General features: G+C 42.2%; 1 protein-coding gene across 8 annotated transcripts in view; it reads right to left on the reverse strand.

Annotated features, from left to right (window-relative positions):
* CNST (consortin, connexin sorting protein) overlaps positions 1–17,152 on the reverse strand; it is a 117,899-nt gene that overhangs the window by 65,245 nt on the left and 35,502 nt on the right. For all 8 annotated transcript variants that reach the window (XM_033199454.1, XM_033199452.1, XM_033199450.1 and 5 more), the window contains one exon: positions 12,431–12,858. In XM_033199454.1, coding sequence (XP_033055345.1) covers positions 12,431–12,809 — 379 coding nt within the window. In that variant the 5' untranslated portion in view covers positions 12,810–12,858. The remainder of the gene's footprint in view (positions 1–12,430; positions 12,859–17,152) is intronic.

Raw genomic sequence — 17,152 nt, forward strand, 5'->3', positions numbered from 1 at the left:
TACAACTTTGTTTAAAAAAACAAGACAACAAAAAATCTCTTAATCAATTGTAGTTCTGACCCTATCAGTGATGCCTAGAAACTATTATTTTAAACAAATGAAGATAAAACAGTCACTCTTTGTAGGGATCGTGATCCAGTAAAAACAAAAGGAGTAAATAGAAAAACAAAAGGTGACTATTTAAAAAACTATTAAACATTGGAAAATTTGACTTTCACAGTAAAGAACTGAGAAGCCAAGAGTCACTAAACTCCCACCTAAGGTTACGTTTCCATTAAGCTTCCACTAATCTGAGTCCTATAAAATCAATTTAAAAAACCATATTTTAAAATATAGCCTGTAAAATATTCTTATATCTAAAAACTTTTACAAAGTCTTCATTTGTCTAGGTTAATATGTATGCCATAAATACATGCATCTGGAGGTAAATTTCTTAATTTCTTAGTTTTAATTTCTTAATTTTTCTGCACATAAAATATCACATTACTTAAAAATTACCTAGCCGGGCGAAGTGGCGGGCGCCTGTAGTCCCAGCTACTCGGGAGGCTGAGGCAGGAGAATGGCGTGAACCTGGGAGGCGGAGCTTGCAGTGAGCTGAGATCCGGCCACTGCACTCCAGCCCGGGAGACAGAGCGAGACTCCGTCTCAAAAAAAAAAAAAAAAAAAAAAAAAAAAAAAATTACCTAACTCATTACTGAGACTTGGAGAATGCTGTTTTCTTGGACAGAATTTGAAAGGTCTGATTGATTGTAATTCTCTTCTTTTCCACCTTTTCTCTGCATAGATACTGCATTTTAACAGCATGACTAAAATGACAAAAAAAAAAAAAATAGACAAAAAGAAAACTAACTGGGCCGTCTGTACCATCATATATCCCTGGGTTCCACCCACAATCTCAGGAAAGGTGTTCAGAGGAAAAAAGGAACTGTGAATAGAATTGCCATTACATTCTCACGGGGCCCTTGCCACAGTCTGAGGCATCGACTTTCCCCTAGCAGACTGCAGCAGACCTCCTTTAAGATGGGCCCCCGTGATCCCTGCCTCTTGGTATTCGTGCCCTTGTACAACCCCCTACCATAAGCACAAGTTGGACCCAGTAACCTGCTTTTAATGAAAGGAATATGCAGAAGTGATGGAATATCACTTCCAAAATTAGGTCATTAAAAAGGTATGACTCCCAGGTTGAGTGCTCTCTCTCTCTGACTGCTAGCCCTGGAGGAAGCCAGCTGTCATGGTGTAAGGCAGCCCTGTGGAGTAGGACACGTGGCAGGGGTCTGGGGCCTGCCAAGAACCATGTGACCTTGGAAGCAGATTATCCAACCTCTATCAAACCTTGAGATGACTATAGCCCTGGCCAACCCTTGACTGCAACCTCATAAGAGACTTAAGTGAGAAGCGCCAAGCTAAGCCACACAGATTCTGACCTACAAAAACCATGAGATGATACATGTTTGCTGTTTTCAGCTGCTGAGTTTTGTTACGCTGCAAGAGAAAGCTAATATGCAGACCATGCATAATTCTTTGATTTTCTGCTTTATTATTATATTCTGTTGTTCCCTTCTCTGACGTTTGTACTTTCAATTGTAACAAACACCTTTCCCAACGCTCCTGGAAATGGTGCAGCCTGTTGGAAAGAGCTAGATAACAGCAGGGAATGCATTTCTATCCTTCTAACCATCAGTTTAGGGTGCTCTTATAAGTAGGTGGTATGTTACTCCCAACTCTCAACCCTTAACTAGGCTTTCCACTAAAGGGTTTTCTCTCATTAGCATTCAGAATACCCAAGAGGTAATACTTCAAAACTCATCTCCTACCATCTTCCAAACTGATCTCTCCATTCCATTCCACACACGGTGAACATGCGTCAGTTCTAGAAGCAAGCAGACTATACACCCTTGCAATACTTTTATTAAATTTATTATTTTATTTTGTTTTTGAGATGGAGTTTCACTCTTGCTCAGGCTGGAGTGCAATGGCATGATCTTGACTCACCGCAACCTCCGTCTCCCAGGTTGAAGCGATTCTCCTGCCTCAGCCTCCTGAGTAGCTGGGATTACAGGCATGTGCCACCACGCCTGGCTAATTTTGTATTTTTAGTAGAGACGGGGTTTCTCCATGTTGGTCAGGCTGGTCTCGAACTCCTGACCTCAGGTGATTTACCCACCTCAGCCTCCCAAAGTGCTGGGATTCCAGGCATGAGCCACTGCCAGGTTGTTAATTTTATTTAATACCTGCCTTCCCACTGGACTCCACCAGGGGTCTGGGAGGGGAAGCGCAGATCTGCTTTGTCTTTACTGTATTCCTAATGCTTGGCAAGTATTTCCACAATAGAAAAAATCAGTAACAGTTGGTGGCTCATTATCATTTTTACCCCGCCAGCAGAACCTCATCGTTTTGTATGTTTTTTAATTTTTTGAGACAGAGTCTCATTCTGTCACAGGGTGGAGTGTAGTGGTGTGATCCACGGCTCACTACGGCCTTGACCTCTCAGGCTCAAGTGATCCTCCTGCCTCAGTCTCCTGAGTAGCTGAGACTACAGATGTATGCCACCATGCCGGCTAATTTTTTAATTTTTTTGTAAAGACCAGGTCCCACTGTGTTGCCCAGGCTGGTCTTGAACTCCTTGACTCAAGCAGTCCTCCTGCCTCGGCCTCCCAAAGTGCTGGGATTACAGGTGTGAGCCACCATGGCTGGCGTCTCATTGTTTAGTGGGAGAAGTAAGACTCTGATGAAAACAGAGTCCTGCACACACACGCACGCACACACACACACACACACAAACACATTCTAGCTCATGAGGAGCCCGAGATTCACATCCTAAATCGTGTTCTCTCTCCTACAAAAATGAACAATGTATTCTCTCAGTTAAACCTTTAACTTTCTCATGCGTAGAATCTAAGAGGTTAGAGTAGGTCACTTTTAAGGCCCTTTCTAGCAGCTCTCCCAAGTCTGCATCTCTAGCCAACATCACGGGCCTGACTCTAGGCCAGAAGCTTGTTTAACATGTCTACTTAGACGTCGAGGAGACCCCAGACACCTGATCCAAAAGCACAACACTGTCTTCTACTCTCTTCTCTCCCAACTTGCTCTTTCTCTCCCTGTATTCCTACGCTCAATAAATCAATAAATGGCATCATCAAGCATCCTGGCGCTCAAACCAGATAACTGGGAATTAGATTATCCTGGACTCTTTTTTCGTATCTAATTAATGATCCAGTCCTGTTAATTCCACCTCCTTCGTAACTGAATTCACTGATGTCTCTCCAGCCGTCCAGCTACTCTGTCATTAGAGATCACCAGCGTCTCCTGCAGAGATTACTGTAAAAGCCCCTTAACTGTGTATTGTTCCTAATCTCGCACTGCTCCAACCAATTCTCCACACTGCAGACGGAGGAATCTCCTAAAAAACGCAATTCATAGCATGTCATTCCCTTACTCAAACCTGTTGTTAAGGCTCAAACTGGCAATGTTAAAAACCATTTCTAAGCTGGACTTGGCTAATCTTCTAAGCCTCCCTCTCTTTATCGCTCTGCTCTCTACTACTTCCCCTTGATCCATGCCTTCCTTTTATTCTGCTCAAGCAGGAATATTGGCAGGTGCTGAAACGTGGGATACTCTCTTCTTGTCTTGTGAGCTCCAGTCCACGGTGCACCTGCCATCTCTGACGTCCTCCTCTCCTCTTCGCCCCCATTGCTTTTACTTCAGTAGCACCTATTTGTCCTAACTCAGCTTAGATACCAACTCCTCCTGACAACCTTCTCTAACTCTCCAGGACGGGTTACCTCCACGACCATGTGCTTACTTATGACTCCCATCTTGCTAGACTGCACGTTTGTTACACGGCTCCCTCACTTGAGCACACAAAACTGAAGGGGAGGTGCACCCGCAGTTTTATAGTGCCCAGCATATAATGCTCAATAAATATCTGCTGACTAAGTAATCCTATACAGGTCTACAAAACAATGTCAGAAAAACTTTTATTAAGTGAAGAATTATTCTGTTATGTAATGTTATCATCTAGTCTCTATCAATTAAAATCTTTTTGTGGTAGGCAGAATAACAGCTCCCAAAGATGACCCTGTCCCCATACCCAGAACTTATAAATATATTCCCCGCTTTGACCTCCCAAAGTGTTGGGATTACAGATGTGAGCCATTGCGCCCAGCCCAGCTGATCTTGAAAAAGGGAGATTATCTTGCAATATCTGGGGGGACCCGGTGTAATCACAAGGGACCTTAAACGTGGAAGAGAGAGGCCAAAGCGTCAGCTGGTCAAAGTGATGCAATGTGAGGACTTGGGCTCACTTCAAAGCCACTGCTGGCCTTGAAGACGGAGGAAGGGTAACAGAAGCTGGGGAATGCGGGAAGCCTCTAGAATCCAGAAAAGGCAAGGAAACAGACTCTCCCAGGGAGCGTCCCGAAAGGGACACGCAGCCCTGCTAACAACTTGATGTGAGCCCAGTAAGAACCATGTCAGATTCTTGATCTACAGAACTGTAAGATAATACATTTGTGTCGTGTGTGTTTAAAGCCACTAAATTTGTGGTAACTTGGTCCGGTAGCAATAGAAAACAAACACACTTTTAATATTGGGCCCCCCTTTTTTTTTTTTACTAAGACAGTTTTGGCTAGTGACCTTGAAGTCTCTTCTGATTGTGAAATTATTTGACTCTATATAAATCAGGAACTCTTTATTCTATTCTTACTCGCTGAGCTTCAGAAAAGACAGGACCTGCCTTCATCGATCAGTCCCTTAATGAAGGGAGAGTAAAATGAGAGGCTGTTTCTGCATGTCACTGTCCAAAGAAATGTTAACTGAAAAGAGGTGGAACATCTACTGGGAGCAGAAGTAAGGTGAACCAGGACTTCTGAATGCTGAAACTATGGTATGTAGTCTGTAAGGGAGTTAAACTGTCCATTTATCTACCTACTGAGTAGAATGGGTTACAGTCACAAAACACCAACCCCAGCCCCTACTGGTTCCTCTTCCAGGGGCTTAGTCAGGCACTTACATTTTAAAACTTTGAATGCACTTAGGTAGGGTATGATGTAGACTCCTGTTCACCGCAGTCCCCACCAATCCCAGGGATCTCAACTCTGGCCAGTACAGATATTACCCAACTGACTCCATAAAGCTGACTTAGAGGCCAGCTATCAATGTTCTACTATAGCTGAAGTCAACATATAAAAATGCAAATAGGCCTTTGGGGATTCATATTTTATGGCATCACTAGTTATTACTTTAGATATCAGTTAACATCGCAAAAAGCATGTTGCATCTGACATTAAACCAGTATGGAACTGAAAATATATTTTTAGGAATGTACATTAGGGGAGTGGGGCAGGGATAGGTACGCCTGAAGAGACAGTATTAAAAAGCTCCTAGGAAATAAAAAAAGGACTGACAAAAGAGGTAAAATGGACTTAAAGTCAAATCAAATTAATTTCTTAATTTTGCTTAATGGTGCTCCCACTCATGCCACTGAAAAACCATCTCATGTGGCTAGTACAGCGGCTCATGCCTCTAGTCCTAGCACTTTAGGAGGCCACAGCTGGTGGGTGGCTTGAGCCTAGGAATTCAGGACCAGCCTGGGCAGCATGGTGAGACCCGTCTCTACAAAAAAAAAAAAAAAAAAAACAGAAAAGAAAAGAAAAAAAAAAGTAGTTGAGTGTGGTGGCAAGCTACCTGGGAGGCTGAGGTGGGAGAATCACCTGAGCCTGGGAACTCGAGGATGTTTTTGAGCCATGATTACGCCACTGTACTCCAGCCTAGGTGACAGAATACAACCCTGTCTTAAATAAATAAATACATACATATCATCTTGTGACACACATAAACACAACAACTACCATTTAGAAGAACCTATTTCATGCTGGGTACTTTACAAAGAGGTTTACATACAGAGTGGTTCATTCTAAGGACAATCCTGCAAGATACGTAGGATCAGCCTTCCTTACAGATGAGAAAAAGAGGTTCCGGGAAATGAGTTCCTTTTCTAAGATCATACAGGTAAAAACAGGCAGAACCAAGACTCAAATAACCAAGATTCAAATCCAAAGTCTTTGTTCTCACTACACCAGCCTGACTGCAGGCTTTCTAAGGTTCTAAGATCCTTTCTAAGGTTCTAGCCTCCTTGTCATCCTTCAGCTGGCCACACTGTGAAGGCCTCCAGAGAAACAAGTCAGGGCACTGACAGTGGCAGGTCAACTGAGAAAGGTCTTCCCTTCCCAGTTTCCATGTGCTGCCTATTTCTGGCTTCCCGCCATTTGCTGAACTGTTTTGTCAAATGCTTCGATACTATGGTGACTGGTACTGAGTAAATACCTAACGTTGTTATGACAACCATAAAACACATAATCTAAACTTGTCTCATGCAAATATATAAAATTTACGGGACAGTGGTTGCCAGGGGTTGGGGAAGGGAAGAATGAGGAGTGACTGCTAATGGGTACATGATTTCTTCCTGGAGGATCACATGTTCTGGAATTAGATCGTACAACTTTGTGAATATACTAAAACGACTAAATTTACCCTTTAAAAAGGTGAAGTTTATGGTATATGAATTACAATTTTTTTAAAACTACATGGAGACAATCAAATAGTCAGATATTAACAAGTGTTGGTGAAGATGTAGAGAAACTGTAACCCTCATACAGTGCTGGCAGGACTGTAAAATGGTGCAGTTGCTTTGGAGAACTGTTTGGCATAAAGTGACCATATGATCCAGCAACTCTACTCCTAGAAATATGTAACGAAGGGAAATGAAAACATATGTCTCTACGAAAACTTGTAGGCCAGCGTTCACAGGAGAACAGTCAAAAATGGAAACAACCCAAACATCCCTCAGCTGATGTCTACATGAAATACGGTCTATCCATGCAACAGAATATTCTTTGACCACAAGAAGGAACAAAGTACTGATACATGCTACAAAACGGGTCAACCATGAAAACATGTTAAGTGAAAGAAGCCAGTCAAAGGCCATCTATTGCATGATTCCACCAATATGCAATGTTCAGAGTAGACAAATCTATAGAAAAAGGAAGTAGACTCATGGTTGCCTCGGGTTGGGCTGTCTAAGTGGAAGTAAGAAGTGGGTGCTAATATGTAAGGGCTTCTTTGTGTGGTGAAAAACACGTACGAAAATTGACTACTGATGGTTACACATCCCTGTGAGCATACCAAAAATCAGTGAATTGTACATTTTAAGTAGGTGAATTGTATGTAAATGAATTACATCTTAATAAAGCTGTTAAAAAAAAAAAAAACATTAATTTCCATTGTTTTTCTCCCCCAGCTAAGAAGTAATGTGAAAAATAGCAATAAATAAGTAATGGCCATTAGTTTTTAGGATAATATTTACCCAAAGCTTTGTCATTTTAACTACAGTGAAAAATTTTTTTTCTTTTTCTTTTTTGAGACAGGATCTCCCTCTGTCTCCCAAGCTGGGGTGCAGTGGTGGAACCATGCAGCTCACTGTTGCTGTGATCCTCCCACCTCAGCCTCCCCAGTAGCCGGGACGACAGGTGCGTGCCTCCATGCCCAGCTAATTATTTTACTTTTTGTAGAGATGAGGTCTCCCTGTGTTGCCCAGGCTGGTCGCAAACTCCTTGGCTCAAGCAGTCCTCCCGCAGTGGCTTCTGAAAGTGCTACGATTACCAGCATGAGCCAACGCGCCCGCCCGACAGTGAAAACTTGTTGTACGCAGCTTGAAATCCTGCTTCGTTAACCGTATCAAGGGGATTCAATTCTCTTAAGGAAAAAAAAAGCTCATTATATAATGACAAGTGGACCTCTCCGAGGCTAAGATCAAGGTTTTAGCCACTGACACAAATACTGCCTCCAGCAAACTCATAAATAGTGACATGTCTCCTAATAGTGACATGACTTTCAGTGACAAGACTCCTGCACTATCATTTTTTTTCCAGTACTAGCCTTTGGACAGTAGTAACTGAAAAATTACTACAAATTAAACTAGCTAAGGGAGCATAAGAGCGAATAAATTTATTTTACATTTTCTATTTTTTTTGTCTTTTCTTTATTTCTATATTTTATATTTTCTAAAAAGTGTTACAAGAGCACCTACCTACAAAAAACTGCATTTCCGGTTTGCAATGAATGTCATGTTTTATATGTCATTTCACATTTGAGAAGCTATTCAATTATTAGAAAAGTACTCGTCTGAAAAGTCTGAAACTTTATTTACTTAGGATCTAAGAATTTAACTGAAAACACAGAGTAAACACGTCCTTGCCTAAACTCCTGTGTGTAAACTCTTTGCACTATTTTTGACATGGAGGATGGAAGCAAGATGGGAAACCAATGTAGAGGCTTTTGCAGTACTCCAGCTGACGACGCCGCCCAACTGTGGCAGTGAAGATGGAGGGAAAGCACAGGCAGGCAACATTGCTTAGACCGGGCGTCGGATATGTACGGAGACAGGACGGGCTGAAGCGAGGTTTTAGGATGCGGTCCTAGCAACTCAACTCTGAGGGAAGCTTTCCAGGCAATACTAAAGCTTCTTCCCATTCTAGGTCTCTTCCACATCTAGAAAGGATTAATTCCACACCCAAAATAATCCTATTCAGTTTCAAATTAAGGGGCCCCCATCTCAAACACCCATGCCCTGCTAACTCACCCCAGGACACTCAGTCCTGCCTCGTCCACTGCCAGCCCGGGCAGACAGGAGTATCCTTTCTTTTAATTTATCAACAAAACTTAAAAGACAAAAATGTATCTCTAAAACATAAAAACCCTATAGATGCACGACAGGCGAATCACCAAATTTTATTCAAGTATAGAGTATACCACCTATACTATGAAACCTAAGAAACTCACGGCTTAAAAAGGAATTTCATAGATTGAGGTAGATGAACATCATCATTATACAGATGAAAACAACGAAGTAGAGACTGCATCAGTCTCACCAAGTGACCTAGAATCATAAGATCTGTACGTGGGTTTTATAACTCCTGATTCTGTCTTCTTACTCTTTTGAGACAAGGTCTGGTGCTGTTGCCTAGACTGGAGTGCAGTGGCAGGATCTTGGCTCACTGCAATCTCCGCCTCCCAGGCTCAAACCATTCTCTCACCTCAGCCTGCTGAGTAGCTGGGACTACAGGTGCATGCCACCAGGCCCAGCTAAGTTTTGTATTTTTTTAGAGATAGGGTTTCGCCATGTTGGCCAGGCTGGTCACTCCTGCAAGTGATCCGCCCTGTCAGCCTCCTAAAGTGCTGGGATTAAGGTGTAAGCCACCAGGTCTGGCCTTTCTCACTTTCTTAAACTCACTTTATATAAGATATAGAAAATAATGTTTAAAGTAAGCTGTATAAAGATTATCCCGGCCGGGCGCGGTGGCTCAAGCCTGTAATCCCAGCACTTTGGGAGGCCGAGACGGGCGGATCACGAGGTCAGGAGATCGAGACCATCCTGGCTAGCATGGTGAAACCCCGTCTCTACTAAAAATACAAAAAACTAGCCGGGCGAGGTGGCGGGCGCCTGTAGTCCCAGCTACTCGGGAGGCTGAGGCAGGAGAATGGCGTGAACCCGGGAGGCGGAGCTTGCAGTGAGCCGAGATTGCGCCACTGCACTCCAGTCTGGGCGACAGAGCGAGACTCCGCCTCAAAAAAAAAAAAAAAAAAAAAAAAAGATTATCCCTAGATTTTATAAATCATATATTTCAAATGCATTAGCAGATAGTGATTCACAGTATTATAAACACTAAATAACTTTAAATTATAAGCTAGGCCCAGTGGTGTACACCTGTAGTCCCAGGTATTCAAGAAGCTGAGATTAGAGGATCACTTGAGCCCAGGAGTTTGAAACTAACCTGGGCAAGGTAGCATGATCCTGTCTCTAAAATAAAAATAATAGTAATATAATCACAGCTAAGGAAAGTGGAATAAAGGTCATGGAAGGGAGGAGTAAAAGGACTCATAATCTTAAAGCTATGACTGACTCATAGATATGCAACTAAGTATCAGTTCTTACATCCTAAGATGCCTGTAATCCCAGCACTTTGGGACGCCCAGGCAGGAGGATTGCTTGAGGCCAGGAATTTAAGATCAGCTTGGGCAACAGTGAGAGATCCTTTATCTACAAAAATAAAAATAAAAGAAAAATTAGTCAGGCATGGTAGCACACGCCTGTTGTCCCAGCTACTCCAGAGGCTGAAGTGGGAGAATCTCTTGTGCCTGGGAGGTCAAGGCTGCGGAGAGCCATGGTCATGCCACTGCACTTCAGCTTGGGTGACACAGTGAAACGCTGTCTTGAAAATAAAAACACAAAATCAGATTGAGAGGCCTGGTGAATTTGCCCTTGAATGATAGTTATAGAATGATTTATATGTACATAGTACTGTAAATATCCTCTGCTTATTAGATCTTTTAAGAAATGCTTTCATGGGGTGTGGTGGCTCAGCCCAGCACTTTAGGAGGCAGAGGTGGACGGATCACCAGGTCAGGAGTTTGAGACCAGCCTGGCCAACATGGTGAAACCCCATCTCTATTAAAAATACAAAAAAAAAATAAGCGGGGCGTGGTGGTGCACGCCTGCAATCCCAGCTCCTCAAGAGGCTGAGGCAGGATAATCGTCTGAGGCAGGATAATTGCTTGAATCCGGGAGGCGGAGGTTGCAGTGGGCCGAGATCACGCCACTGCACTCCATACTGGGTGACAGAGCACGGCTCGTCTCAAAAAAAAAAAAAAAAAAAAAAAAAAAAAAAAAAAAAAAAGCTTTCATATCCCTGGTTACAAATTATTTTAAGTCTCCTAAGAAAAGGATACAGGGGGACCGGGCGCGGTGGCTCAAGCCTGTAATCTCAGCACTTTGGGAGGCCGAGACGGGCGGATCACGAGGTCAGGAAATCGAGACCATCCTGGCTAACACGGTGAAACCCCATCTCTACTAAAAAAATACAAAAAACTAGCCGGGCGAGGTGGCGGGCGCCTGTAGTCCCAGCTACTCGGGAGGCTGAGGCAGGAGAATGGCAGGAACCCGGGAGGCAGAGCTTGCAGTGAGCTGAGATCCGGCCACTGCACTCCAGCCAGGGCGACAGAGCGAGACTCTGTCTCAAAACAAAAACAAAAAAAAAAAAAAAGAAAAGGATACAGGGACATGAAAAGCCAAATTATGAGTTACATTAACCAGAAAGCCAGATTATGAATTATATTAAAAAGTTTTCAAATTACCTTATAGAATAAATATGGATTAATTTGTAGAAACTGAAAAGTTTTGTATTTTACTTCAAATTTTAAAAATACAAATAAAAAACATGATATAGACAGATAATATTTCTAATTAACCAAAGAAGAGAACAGAAGATGAAGAGACATTCCACTTAGTTCACTAGAGTCTGATGTAAAATCTGTTGGCTTGGGTAAAGCTATGCTACACTAAGGAATCCAGTCTAGGGCATACCAGAACTTTCTAGGCTCATGTATTTCTGATCAAAAACAACCAGAGGCTGCCTTTTCCCAAGGGGGCCCTGTGATTCAGGCCAAAAATTCCACAGCTCTAAACTTCAACTGCCAAACTGCATACACAAATGAGAAATACTCTGAATTACTTTTTAACCAAAATGATACAGATTATTAGAACCAGATGTCTTATTCAACACTACATATTAAATTATATATTAATATATGTTCATGTACTTTATTTACCTGCTGAATGAGATGGAAAGATCTATGAAGAGGTCATACTAGCATCGAAACTCACAGGTTAGAGGTCAAAGCCACAGGAATGACACAAGGCAATTTTTAAGGTTGATATTGGTAGAAAATGGTCTAACTTATAAAGGAGGGAAACTGCATATATTTAAAGTACCTAATGTGAAAACATGTACAAAGGATGTCAATTTCAGCACCTTTTTTTTTTTTTTGAGACGAAGTCTCACTCTGTAGCCAGGCTGGAGTGCAGTGGCACGATCTCGGCTCACCGCAACCTCTGCCTCCCGGGTTCAAGCGATTCTCCTGCCTCAGCCTCCAGAGTAGCTGGAATTACAGGCACACGCCACTATATCCAGCTAATTTTTTGTATTTTTAGTAGAGATGGGGTTTCACCATGTTGGCCAGGCTGGTCTTGAACCCCCAACCTCAGGTAATCCGCCCACCTCAGCCTCCCAAAGTGCTAATTATAGGCGTGAGGCACCACATCCGGCCTCAGCACTGTTTATGATAGTAAAATATTGGGAAGGGCCATAAGGAAGTGATTTAAAAAATTGTGTTACACCCATACAGTGGAACAGTGTGGAGACGTATCACATGCACGGAATATCACTCAGTTGGATCTACTTGTGCTGTGGTGGAACTAGCTCCAGAATAGCTTAAGAAAGAAGCAAGATGTAGGACAGTAAAGACACTATGGGAGGGGAAGGAGGTTCATTTTTAATTAATTAAAGAAAAGAATAAATACTATTTTAAAAAATACCTGGTGGTATCTTCTTAGCAGTCCCTTTTTTGCTTCTTGGACTTCTTTTTCCAGGTATTTTTTTGTCCTTTCCCAAGAAGGCCTGTTCATCTCTGGAGCCTTCACAAAGGGTGTTTTCTGAGTTCTCACCTGCAGCCACCTCGCAGCTCAATATGCAGCTTTCATTATTATTGAGACTGTCCTGCTCAGACACTCGGGGCTTTCCCATTGCACTGTCACTGCTGGTCAGATGCTCAGGCCTGTCCCCATCAAGCTGATTTTCATTTTCATCTGATGCAGAAGGCAGGCAGGTCACACTCCTTTCCACGCTGTCACCAGGATGACATCCATCTTGTGGTTCTATTTGCAGATTATATGTAGGAGTATCGCTGTCATCCATTAGAGCATCCTCTGCTGAACCATTTAGTTACATTAAAGACCTTCCATGTCTACAATGACAAAAAGAAAAGAGCTACTTCATTTTCTAACCTTTGCAGATTCTCAGTGATCTCTGATTTTCCCTCCTCTTAGGTTGTTTCACTGTAAATAGGGAAGAGAAGGAAATGACTTCAGTTCATTCCCTTTCAGCATATGCAACCCAACCCCAAACTCAGCTGGTTCTCACGTGAATACCACAGGAGTCAACCCTGGCTCCTCAAGATAATCACCTGAGAGGCTGCCCAAATTCTGTTCTAGACCATTCCAATTGGAATCTCTGAGGAGAGAACCTAGGCACCGCTATTTTTGAGGTCCTCTAGGTGAGTCTAACGTGCACCAGGTTGGGACCGCTGCCTTAATGAAATGGCTAGTTAAATAGGTTACATGCTGAAATTGGTCTCTTATATTGATCCCTGAACACTTAGCAGACAACTGAAAGCTAGTTGTATAAGTTCTTCCCTTGCTAAACAGCAGCAATATTTGGAAATGAAAATGTTTACAGATTTTTTCTAAAATAACCTAGAAAAAAGTATGTGATGGGAAGTTTGGGCAGCATATATTTATACTATCGTTATCTCGTTCATTTCCTAAAAATAAGCCCTGGAAGGTACCTTAGAGTTGTCATCAAAATCCTTTTGAAGACTTACAAAAAAAAAAAAAAAGGCCATGGTTAACTCTAGGCTACTCTTAGTGTAGAATTGGAAGAAAAGCTAAATCTGCTTGAAGAATACCACTAATATTTTTAAAATTAACAAAACAGACTGCAAGCCCTTTATCAGTCATCTTTTATCTCCTCTTATTATCTAAAAGTATATTACATTTTAAGAAAAATGGTAGGTATGAAAGAAATATTCCAGTAATTCTGGAAAAAAACCTCAGTGAGAGGACTTCTAAAGATTCTTCAACTTAATGAGTAGAAACGCTTAATCTTTAGAAACATGTATATAAAGTACAGTCTTTAAAAACATGAGAAGTACAAAATAAAATATTCTCCCTATACCGTTAAGGAAGGAGACCACCGCTTCTCCTGCTACCCTCCTCTCCCCCACTTTTGCCTAGTTTATAAGACAGAAGAAAAGAGAGAAAGCAAAAAGTTAGAAACAGAAGATAAATAGCCAGACCGTCTTGGCACCCCCCCACCCGACCCTGGCGGCTAAAAAAATAATATTAACCCCTGACCTAAACTACTTGTGTTATCTGCAAATTCCAGACATTGTATGAGGAAGCCCTGCAAAACTTTCTGTTCTGTTAGCTGCTGCACGTAGCCCTCAGCCACGTTCCCCACGCTTGCTGATCCATCACCACCCTTTCACATGGACCCCTTAGAGCTGCAAGCCCTTAAATGGGCCAAGAATTTCTTTTTCAGGGAGCTCGGCTCTTAAGACGCGAGTCTGCTGACGCTCCCGGCCAAATGAAGCCTCTCCCTTCTTTAATCTGGTGTCGGAGGAGTTTTGTCTGCAGCTCGTCCTGCTACGTACATCATATATTTTCAGCATATTTTGCAACTCAGATACTAAAATATCTAAATCTGGCTGGTATTATTTTCCTTAAAATATATACTACATAGCTGTACTGATCTGTGAAACTGGTAACATCCTCAGCTGTTTTCCCATTTATGTAATTAAGAGGTATTCTAACACATATCTGCAATTGAAAGCATAAGCTTTTACTTTTACCTTCAAGAGACATGGAGGTCACAGGCCACAGGGGATGGCGGAACTAGAAAGCATTGTATAGAGAGCCCAAAACAGTAACAGTCACGTCTTGCTGAGGCTCTATCATGCAACAGACACTGTGCCAGGGACCAGGTACAGTGGCTTACACCTACAATTCCAACACTTTGGGAGGCCAAGGTTGGAGGATAATTTGAGTCCAGAAGTTTGGGACCAGCCTGGGCAACACAGTGAGACCGTGTCTCTCTCTATACATTTTTATAAATGAGTTGGATGTGGTAATGTGCACCCACAGTCCCAGCTACTGAGAAGGCTGAGGTGGCAGGATCAATTGAGCTCAGGAGGTAGAGGATGCAGTGAGCCATGATCGTGCCACTGCACTCCAGCCTGGACAACAGAGCCAGACCCTGTTTCAAAAGACAAAACAAAACAGAAACTGTGCCAGGAACCTCATACCTTATACCTTCTTTCTAGTACTCAAAGCAGGCCTACATCATGGGTATTCACAGGGTTTTAGATGAAAAATCTGAAACTCAAAGAGGCAAAATAACTTAAGATCATATTCCCAGCAAGAAGTGGAACTGGACCTGAAACTAGTTCCTCCTGACGTTGGATCCCAGGAGGTACAGCATCATGGGTAACAGTGCAGGCAGACCAGGGTTCGAGTTTGACTCTGCCATTTAACAAGCTGTTTTTGCAACTTTAGTAAAGTTACTTAGCATCCACGAGCCTCAATTTTCTCATCTGTAACACTGAAGAACTGTAACACCGACCTCAAGGAGTCATTTTTGAAGCTTAGTCAACGCTGCTGGTAAAGCACTTAGTGGAGTATTTGGCCTACAGTAAAAGCTCAACAAAAGTTATTACTTCCCAAATCTCACAGGTTGATATAAAGCACTGATAGGTTTACTCGACTGAGGCCTTAGCCTTACCGCAGGTTCAGTGACAGCTTTTCCAGACATCCCAGAAATGATGAGGTTCCTAACAACAGACTGATGCTAAGCAGCATCACTGCAGAAGGCTGAAGGATGAATTTATGATAGTGGTATCTCATTCAGTTCCTGGAGTGTTTAATATCCATTCTGAGCACTCTGTTTCAGATGACTAAGAAACTTAGAAATTAGTCATTAAGACTTCTTGCTGTGGCTGGACTTGGTGGCTCATGTCTGTTATTCCAGCACTTTGGGAGACTGAGGCCAGAGGACTGCCTGAGGCCAGGAGTTCAAGATCAGCATGGGTAACATAGCAAGACCCTGTCTCTTTAAGAAAAATTGGCTAGCCATAAGTAGAAAGCTGAAACTGGATCCTTTCCTTACCCCTTATACGAAGATTAATTCAAGATGGATTAGAGACTTAAATGTTAGACCTAATACCATAAAAACCCTAGAAGAAAATCTAGGTAGTACCATTCAGGACATAGGCATGGGCAAGGACTTCATGTCTAAAACACCAAAAGTAACGGCAGCAAAAGCCAAAATTGACAAATGGGATCTGATTAAACTTAAGAGCTTCTGCACAGCAAAAGAAACTACCATCAGAGTGAACAGGCAACCTACAGAATGGGAGAAAATTTTTGCAACCTACTCATCTGACAAAGGGCTAATATCCAGAATCTACAAAGAACTCAAACAAATATACAAGAAAAAAAAAAAACAACCCCATCAAAAAGTGGGGAAAGGATATGAACAGACATTTCTCAAAAGAAGACATTCATACAGCCAACAGACACATGAAAAAATGCTCATCATCACTCACCATCAGAGAAATGCAAATCAAAACCACAATGAGATACCATCTCACACCAGTTAGAATGGCAATCATTAAGAAGTCAGGAAACAACAGGTGTTGGGGAGGATGTGGAGAAACAGGAACACTTTTACACTGTTGGTGGGATTGTAAACTAGTTCAACCATTATGGAAAACAGTATGGCAATTCCTCAAGGATCTAGAACTAGATGTACCATATGACCCAGCCATCCCACTACTGGGTATATACCCAAAGGATTATAATTATTCTACTACAAAGACACATGCACACGTATGTTTATTGCGGCACTATTCACAATAGCAAAGACTTGGAATCAACCCAAATGCCCATCTGTGACAGACTGGATTAAGAAAATGTGGCACATATACACCATGGAATACTATGCAGCCATAAAAAAGGATGAGTTTGCGTCCTTTGTGGGGACATGGATGCAGCTGGAAACCATCATTCTTAGCAAACTATCACAAGAAGAGAAAACCAAACACCGCATGTTCTCACTCATAGGTGGGAACTGAACAATGAGATCACTTGGACTCGGGAAGGGGAACATCACACACTAGGGCCTATCATGGGGAGGGGGGAGGGGGGAGGGATTGCATTGGGAGTTATACATGATATAAATGATGAATTGATGGGTGCTGACGAGTTGATGGATGCAGCACACCAACATGGCACAAGTATACATATGTAACAAAGCTGCACGTTATGCACATGTACCCTAGAACTTAAAGTATAATAAATAAATAAATTTAAAAAAAAAAGAAAAACTAAAAACCAAAAAATCGAAAGACTCTTTGGTAAGTATGAAGTTACAGATCATATTTACAGCTTTGTTGAGTGTCATGTGCCAAGCCCTGACTTAAA

The sequence above is a fragment of the Trachypithecus francoisi genome, unplaced genomic scaffold, assembly GCF_009764315.1.
Source record: "Trachypithecus francoisi isolate TF-2019V2 unplaced genomic scaffold, Tfra_2.0 Lachesis_group5, whole genome shotgun sequence".
Lineage (NCBI taxonomy): Eukaryota > Metazoa > Chordata > Mammalia > Primates > Cercopithecidae > Trachypithecus > Trachypithecus francoisi.